Source organism: Nansenia antarctica (genome assembly GCF_963989245.1).
Source record: "Nansenia antarctica genome assembly, chromosome: 6".
Taxonomy (NCBI): domain Eukaryota; kingdom Metazoa; phylum Chordata; class Actinopteri; order Argentiniformes; family Microstomatidae; genus Nansenia; species Nansenia antarctica.
Window position 1 is genome coordinate 69,053,441 of NC_137676.1, and position 9,792 is coordinate 69,063,232.

Consider the following 9,792-nt stretch of genomic DNA (forward strand, 5'->3'; position numbering starts at 1 on the left):
CAGAGGCAAATACCTTGCCACTAATGAGAAGCTCAAAATGTGCTGGGACTTGCCTTACTGCATGCGCACTCTCTCACACACACACACACACACACACACACACACACACACACACACACACACACACACACACGCACACACACGCACACACACACACACACACACACACACACACACGCACACGCACACACACACACACACACACACACGCACACACACACACACACACACACACACACACACACCTTGGAGTGCAGGTGGTGTGTGAGTCTTCAGGCATGTCTCCTTCTGCCTGTGCGTCTACACATATCAGTCTCCTCAGACAAAGCAGTGTATGGGCCGTAGCACACTGTACTGGCGAGGGAAAATAGCTGACCCTTTCTGTCACCATTATGGACCCTTTTTTGGTGCCCTTTCTGGTTAGGTAGAACGCTTTTGGTTCTATGTGGAACCTTTTTTTCTTGACTGTATTAAGTTATGGCCTATTCTCTAAATACACATTAAATGTGTCAATATCAGACAGACAGACAGACAGACAGACACACACACACACCAAGTTTGTCAATAAAACAACACTTCCACCACAACAACAACAACAACAACCTCACCCTGTTTACAGTCGCAGTAGCCCCAGTCCACTCTGCCTCTGCTGTTTGTGAAGAAGCACCAGGGTCGGATTCTGCCGTCGGGGTTCCGGCAGTGGTTGTGATCCCCGATCCCCTGGCCCGGGTGCCGCTCCTTAAACCCCGCCACCTGGCTCCAGTTCATACAGCGACCACCGGACTCGGTCACGTCTATCGCCCCCCGGTAGAAGCCCTCTCTCCCCCGGCTCTGCACGCAGTCGGTGAACGGCAGTACGAAGGACGGGACGTCGGCGGACACACAGCTGTGGACGGCGGAGAGAACCAGGAGAGCCCTGGCGCACAGAGAGAGAGACACCGAGCCCATGGTTCGGTTCTTCTCTGGCAGTCCGTGGGACCGTGTCCATCAGCTCCAATAAACGCTTTGCGGTTCCTCCTCCTCCTCCTCACAGGAGCGCGAACTTACGGTCCTGAGCCGGTGTCATCAGAGCCTCCTGTCCTGTCCTGCCGTGGGACGGTATCGAGCGGGACCGGGTGCGAAGAGAACGACACGAGAGGAGTAAAAAAAAAAAAAAAAAAAAAAAAAGATCAATGAACTCTGAGCTGCTGCCCTGGGGGGCTCGGTGGCGGGGGGTGGGCACACTGATGAGCTCCCAGGGGCATCGGGAGTTACCGGGGGGTGAGCAGTGAGCACACTGATGAGCTCCCAGGGGCATCGGGAGTTTGGCATCGTTAACGGGGCTGGCCGCCGCTGAGTGTCTTCCCTGACGTCAACCAATGCTGAAATATTGACGGATCCTAATAAATAATAATAATGATGATGATGATGATGATAATAAAAAAAAACTTATAATGATGATGATAATAATAATAATAATAATATTAATAAGTATAATAATGATAAAATAATTCACTGCAAACTAGATCTATGTACTAATACATAATAATATTAATAATAATAATAATAACAATAATAATAATAATAATAATAATAATAATAATAATAATAATGATAATAAACACACATAGATTTACATAGCGCTTTTCTAGACACTCAAAGACGCTTTACAAACTGAAAAGGTCGATTAGTAATAATAAAAAGAAACAAAAAAATAAATAAAAGAAAGTATAGGGGGCTAATTAAGGTAGGGCTATGTAGTGACACAGTCTAACCAGGCCTATGTAGTAGGCCTAGGACATAATATGTGACATATGAAAAATGCCTACCGGAACACGGCTCACCAAGGGGTGGCAAGTGACAGTTTTACGTGAACATGAAATGTAGGCTAGATTTAGACATAGGCCCAGCCTAGGCCTAACAGTTCAACGATGTGTAGTCAATCATTGTTACCAGGGATGTACAGGTGTGTAAACCGCCAACACCAAGGATTGAATAGGTGGATGAACTATAACGATACCATTTTCCTAGCAGAAACGGTTTGTCACCCAAATAAAAAGCTGGGTAAACCTGAATGTACTTGAGTTTACCCTCCACTAGCCGTTGGTTTGAGCAAGACGAGCGCATCTGTGTTCGTTGGTCTCCCTCTTGTGGTGACGGTGGGAACTGCAGGCGGACTTTAGTATCTGTTGTTTCTGATGACAATCGGTGGAAATATCAGGACCTACAACCTTCTCTCCTTCAAGATCATCATTCTGAACCTTCAAGTTCATTTAATTATTGATTTCATATTTGTATCAATGACAATGTGCAATAGAATAACATATTGCACATTGTCATTGATAAACATATGAAATCAATAATTAAATGAACTTGGCGGATGCATCAGTGGATAAAGGTTCATAGATAGTCACAAAAATCAGCTCAGTGTTCTTGCGGTTAGTGACCGCCCTGAGATTGGGAGGTTGTACAAATAGTACAAGTAGGCCTACCTTACACAGTAGGCCTACAAGGTTTTTCTGTTCTTCACATTTGTTTTCAAACGAAAGTTCTCTAACCTGCAATGAGTATTGATGGTTATAGTTACTATTTAGTGTATCGTTATGAAATTAACAGTGGACTGGACTTTTCATTAGATGACAACGGATACTGTTTTGATGCACTGATTAATTTTTGTGACAAAGTTGTGAAAGTTATAGTGCATTTTGCTAAAGGAATGTTTTTTTTTTGTTGCAAATATATATATATATATATATATTATATCAGCAGCAGCTCATACAGCTACTGTATAACAAAGTAGCAGAGTTAAAAGAGCCCCAACTTCTAATCATCCTCTGCTTCCTCCAGAGCCTGCCTCTGTCTGGTTCTGGTCCTGTCCATGTAGAACTGCTGCTCTCTCTCCTCACAGCACACTGCATCAAGCCTGACTCCACTGATCTCTTCAACTGCACTTCCTGTGGGACCATTTTAGACAGTGAAACTATTTAACTGGTAGACTGGGAGCTGTGGGAGTGAAAGTCACATTTGCATCTAGTCAGGGTGGGGTGGTTCTGCTCCTCTCAGAATAGAGCAGCCCTGTCACCAGATGGCCACCCATCCCCAGGGGCCTTAGACTGAGAAACGTCAATGAAACCACTTACAAACTCAGGTAGTTTTGAATGATTTGGACATTTGGATTATTTTATTTAAACCTGTAGTGTGTCTCTCTCTCTGTGTGTGTGTGTGTGTGTGTGTGTGTGTGTGTGTGTGTGTGTGCTTGTGTGTGTCAATCATCTCTTTATCACACATATGAAACTGTAAAGAATGATGTAACAGGATACTGTGTATGGAGCTAGACCATGTGGTTTGAGAGCATAGCAGCATCTGTAGCAGGTATCACAATGGACTGGATGGACATCTCTTCATTTATGACCATTGATAATACACCATGATGGCCCAGCTATGCCTGACTATAGGCTCTGTCACAACAAATTAACATTTAAGTTAATAAAAACCAAAAAGGCAGGGTTTATGATTCAATCAGATATCTTTATTGTCCTCTGAACTGCATTGAAGCATCAAAGCACACATGAACAGTGGATAGTTAACACCAGCAGAAACACATCAACACTAACACTGATACAACCTCAGTCTACAGAGTGGAGTGACACCTGGGCTCTAGTAAAGGCTCCTGTTTCTATGTGACTCTATGTAGGCTAGAGAATAGCTGAGCACAGAACAGAGTCAAAGCAGAGGAATCAGCCAGTCTCCACAGGGGGGTGTGAGGGGACCTAGTCAGAACACTGGTCTCTCCTCAGTATCTGAGTGACCGTAGGCTGGGAGCTCTGGTGGGCCTCACAGGACACCGTCCCTGCCTTGGTCCACTCCTCAGCAGTGAGAGTCAGGGTGCTGCTCCAGCTGTACAGGCCGTCCTTCTCCAGGACCCCGCGGCTGGCCTCCTGCGCCTTGTTGTTCCCGTCCACATTCCATCTCATTGTCCAGTCTGAGGGGAAGCCCTTGTTGGCCAGGCACATCAGTGTGGCCGTACTCTTACTGGACAGCTCCTCACTAGAGGGGGGCAGGACCGTGAGGGTGGGGGCACGGTTACCTAGAACACACACCATAAGTAGACATGAACTATGGCACAACAGTCACTGATGATCACTATCTAAATATGCAGTAGTGATTTAGAAATGTCTCAACATGTATATTACATTTTACTTTCATCAATCTGAAGAAGAAAATACCAGAAAGTCAATCAAAAAGCGTCATATGAACCATACAAACTATAAATAATGTCATAATGTTGTTTGTCTGATCAGAATATTCATATGTTTAGAATTCACACACTTAGAGAATTCTTAAGTAACTTTCTGGCTCACATCAAACATGGCATGAAGTCATAACTAGTAACAACACTACAGGTAAAATGCAACGATAACTGTAATAACTGATACATTTACTAGTTGTTCCCAGAATGACACATACAAGCAAACACATGATATAATTCGAACATTTTAGATTTTCTAAATTATCAAATAAAAAAAGACTCTTAGAATGATTTTTTGGGAATAAATTATTCTTAAATATTCCTAGGTGTTAGAAAGTAAGTAGTTACATTACATTACTCTGAACTGATCAGAAAGAAACATTAAAAGTGTATCACTTACTTCCAACATCAAGTCTGGTGCCGCTACCAAAAGTGTACCACAGTGAAACAATCCCTATTACTGGCTGTACAAAAACCTCCCTCTCATTGTGCAGGTGGATATGAACGTTTTTAGACTCATATTCATTTCTTAAGCTGATAAACTCAAACACCTACTTCCATTCATATAATTCTCCGCATTTATTAAAATTACATTTTAAATATGATTAAATTATATTACATTTATATTAGAATTGGCAATGTTGTACTGCTATCAGTGCACTTTCTCAATAAATAATACTTTTGAAATATTGTTCATTAAACTAAATAATTTCATGCAATGTGAAAAAAGTGAATAAAATTGTTAACTTTGTAGTTTACTTACTGCCAACATCCAGTCTGGTGCCGCTACCAAAAGTCCACCACAGTGATTGAGTGTAACTGAACGGCCGTACAAAAACCTCTGTGCTGTAAAGCTGCAGCTCCAACAATACAGATCTCACAAAGACAATCTCATTCAACACAAATATCATCTAACCACCCCAAAGGCAATGGAACACTTCATAGGATCTATATCATAATAACACACATATGGTTGATGTTGTGATTTAAATCCAATTATGTGTCTTTTTCCTCTTGTGTTTACCAGCTGTCCTCATAGACACACAGCAGCCAGAGTCCAGCATTAGATCCAGTGTTTGTATTCCTCCATATTGTCCATGACAGAGTTGTTGTATATTCCTTTGTTGTACTGTATATTCCTTTATTAAAGATGTTGATCACAGACTGAACAGTGGAGGTGAAGTCACAGAGGACAGACACCACTAACAGAGGAATCCCACCAGCTTTAGTTGGCACAAGTGTTCACTAGCTGATTTGAGGAACTTAAAAGTCCAAGCATGAGTGAGCAGGCTGTTGATAACACTTCTGACTAGGCCTACATGAGGTACAGCATCACTTGTTAGGGTCTTTGATACATCACTACACAAATGCAGAGATATGAAAGTAAAGCAACATTTAAAAATGTTACTTTTTTATACAGTTCGCTGTTGTAAAAAACGGATCTGTGGCTACTCTTGTTTAACCTCACTTCATTGCATCAGACAATACATTATAGAAGCATTATATGTGTGTGTGATTCTTTTAAGTCTAAAATAAGAAATTACCTTTACTTTATTTTTTTTATTAAAAAAAAAAAGTTCAATGCATATTCGCATACAGGAAAAAGCACACTTAACAGTTCAACATTCTCAAGGGGATGTCCCCATCTACTGAAATAGACTTGACACTTTAATTTGCATAATACTTTCTGACTTACTGCTCCTTAAGTGCTTCCAGCCTTGTGAGTTCAACACTTCATGGCTGAGAACCGTCCTTCATGACAACAGAACCACAACAACAATGACTTCCATCACCATCTTCATCTGGACATTTGCTCTCTGGATTCAAGGTGAGATCTGAAGTCATGAATATCACATAAATGTACTTGTTCATTGATATACATTCTATAGTTCTGCCTCAACGCTGATATAGCCTTGGGCTCTGTTTACATGTCAAGTATTCATTTGTTTTGCAGGATCCACTGGACAGCATGTTTTAACCCAGAGTCCTGCAATGAAAGCTGTGTCATTGGGACAGTCAGTCAGTCTCAGCTGTAAAGTCAGCAGTGCTGTATATATATATAATAAAGCAGACTGTCTAGCCTGGTACCAACAAAGACCTGGAGAATCTCCTAAACGCCTCATTTACTATGCTAAAACACTTCAGTCTGGGACTCCATCTAGATTCAGTGGCAGTGGATCTGGGAGTGACTTCACTCTGACCATCAGTGGAGTCCAGGCTGAAGATGCAGGAGATTACTACTGTCAGAGTTTCCACCATCCTCCACACATGTTCACACAGTGATACAGAGCCGTACAAAAACCTCCCTCAGTCAGACTGCACAGTGACTGCACTGCTACAGCTGGGACCTACTGCAGGTGCTGAGGGGGAAGAGACAGTGACATGGAACACTGCTCAGAAGAGGAGGTCAACTGTGACATGTGACATTGTCATGAATCCTAAAAAACGTTATATAGAAAAAGGATAATAATGTTTTATAATTTTCATCATCAAAATATTCCTCATGTTTGGTCATAAGACTAAAGCTGAATTCAGAGTCCATGGCTGCAGAACCAACATCGCCCATCGGCCCATTATGACAAACCAAGCCTCATGTCATTGTAACAGGGTCTTATGCAGCATGTCACATACAATGGGAATCAGGATTCACTGTAGTGAACTCAGTGGAAGGCAAATATACAATGCTGATATCCTCCATGATGAACTAACCCTAACCCTATCTCTTTTTAAAGTCAGCCCTGACCAAGAAGGCAGCATACACACTGTTACACAGACACAGAACACAACACAGCATGTAACATTTTATAAGATACCAACTGCTTGGCTAAATCAATCAATGTGTTTGTAGATTGCTTTTCAAAAACGACAATAGTCTCAAATTGCTTTACGACAAGTGGAATCTGAACAATATAAACTATGAATACAAACCACATGAACAACTAACACTGAACCCTAGACCCCCCAAAGGACATTACTACCTTTGTACTAATGTATATTGCACATTGCACATGTCTCCTGACATAGCTTCTTTTATACTCTGCACATTAGATACTGTATAATATAAACTACCTCACTGTACATAGCTCATAACTGTATATTGCCAATAACTGTATATACCTCTAAACTATACTGATATTTACAATACTACCTCTGCATATACTGTATATTACATAGTTACCTATCACTACCTCTTGTTCTATTTATATCATGCCCTTACATCACTATGTGCACTTCTGGTTGGATGCTAAACTGCATTTCATTATGTTGTACTTATACTTTGCGATGACAATAAAGGTGAATCTAATATAATCGAATCTAATTTGTTCACTGCACACTGTACTGACACTACTCTCCCTCTAGGGGACAATGTAAGATTATGTTGTATTATCAAAATATGTTTCAAATGTCAATGACCCATTATGGTCGTCTATAACTCATGATACTTATGTCAACAATGTTGTGGTTTATCCTGTTCTCTAATACCTCAAAGATGGTTCACCATATTGAAAATACCCGTTGTCAGATAGGATTAAACTCAATGTAATTATACTCACATTTGAAAACAATAAGCATTAATACCTTCATGATTTAGTTCCCAAAACTACAAATATTCTCAAAGGGAACATGATACACACATTTACTCCGGCGTAGGAATATAATAATAGGTGTTTTAACTGTGACATTATTATGACATCACGGCTTTGGACGCCTCTCAACTAATCACAATGCTTGTCATCATCAACCCGTTGTCAACCAGTGATATAATTATCTGTTTATGAGAGTGGATTATTTGTTGATTTATGTATTGATCTGACGGTGGACCTCAACTGCATGAGAAAAATAGTTTTTGACCAATGTAGAAAATGAGCAAGGATGGTAGGTAGGTTCTCATCTCTGAGTCGGCCCCTCAGAGATTAAAAGACACTGAAATGGCCTCTGTGTAACACCTGCCACTAGTGTATCAAGACCATAGCAGTGATTTGCATATTTGAGGGACTCTCAAACAGCCCATGCTTCAGTGCCCCTGGTGTGTTTATAGCCCTGTGAGTTTAACACTTCATGACCAACTGCAGACCAACAGCAGGACCCTCAACAACCATGAGTTTGATCACCATCTTCATATGGACTCTTGCCGTCTATCTACAAGGTATGTGGATTTAAACGTTTTAGTGTATTGAGTAATTCATGTTCAGAGTAAATTAGATGGCTGAATAATTTCCAGTATTACAGGTCTGACATGTTTGATGTATTCTTTTCTCCATCTGATATGTAGAGTCCAGAGGACAGTACACAGTGACCCAGACACCAGCAGTGAAAGCTGTTCTCACAGGAGAGACAGTTAGCATAGGATGTAGAGTCAGCAGTGCTGTCAATGGTAATTACTTGGGCTGGTACCTACAAAGACCTGGAGAAGCTCCTAAACGCCTCATTTACGATGCCACAACACTTCAGTCTGGGACTCCATCTAGATTCAGTGGCAGTGGATCTGGGAGTGACTTCACTCTGACCATCAGTGGAGTCCAGGCTGAAGATGCAGGAGATTACTACTGTCAGAGTTACCACTATCCTAATAGCAAAGACGTGTTCACACAGTGATACAGAGCCGTACAAAAACCTCCCTCAGTCAGACTGCACAGTGACTGCACTGCTACAGCTGGGACCTACTGCAGGTGCTGAGAGGGAAGAGACAGTGACATGGAACACTGACTGAACTATGATACGCTGATCTGAATATAACAAATGTTGCTGACAATACAATATTATGTCAACTCATCCAACCTCATACCAATGAAGTCCTGGAGTGGTTTCAAGCTGTTGAAAATACAGTAAGATGAGGACTTTGAAGTGGAAGCACATACACACTCTTTGTCCAAAGTCCCTAATAAGACTGCAGTTTAAAGTAGTAAATGATGTGTCACTGTGGGTGATGATGCTCCATACAGTATGCAGGGTCTGGCTTTGCTGACCTGGACATTTGGACTTTCCACTCTAATTTAGACCCAGCATTGATTAGTGAATTTGTCATTTGTCATGACACCCAGTAGAATATGATCACTGTTCCATCACAATAGTGAATAACAATAGACCAAGACAGAACGTCTCACTGTCCACAATATGAGATGTACAGAGCATCTATTCAATGGTAAATGTGAAGAGTCACCGGTTTCATGTGGATCTCACACACAGACTGTACTGACTCTGGCCACGAGAGGGAGACAGACAGTAATTTTTTGACAATTGAGACGTCACTGTTTTAGTTTATTAGTATAAGATCCCCATTGGCTGTTACAACAGCAACAGCTCATACAGCTACTGTATAACAAAGTAGCACAGTTAAAAGAGCCCTAACTTCTAATCATCCTCTGCTTCCTACAGAGCCTGCCTCTGTCTGGTTCTGGTCCTGTCCATGTAGAACTGCTGCTCTCTCTCCTCACAGCACACAGCATCAAGCCTGACTCCACTGATCTCTTCAACTGCACTTCCTGTGGGACCATTTTAGACAGTGAAACTATTTAACTGGTAGACTGGGAGCTGTGGGAGTGAAAGTCACATTTGCATCTAGT

At 41.5% G+C, this 9,792-nt stretch overlaps 1 protein-coding gene across 1 annotated transcript in view; it reads right to left on the bottom strand.

Moving 5' to 3' along the window:
• Positions 1–1,297, bottom strand: part of prss12 (serine protease 12) — a gene marked incomplete at both ends in the record, with an annotated part of 40,504 nt that extends 39,207 nt beyond the window's left edge. The window contains 3 exons of the mRNA XM_080534819.1: positions 609–886; positions 1,032–1,085; positions 1,179–1,297. Of these exons, the coding sequence (XP_080390945.1) occupies positions 609–886; positions 1,032–1,085; positions 1,179–1,297 (451 nt within the window). The remainder of the gene's footprint in view (positions 1–608; positions 887–1,031; positions 1,086–1,178) is intronic.
• Positions 1,298–9,792: the final 8,495 nt, after the last annotated feature.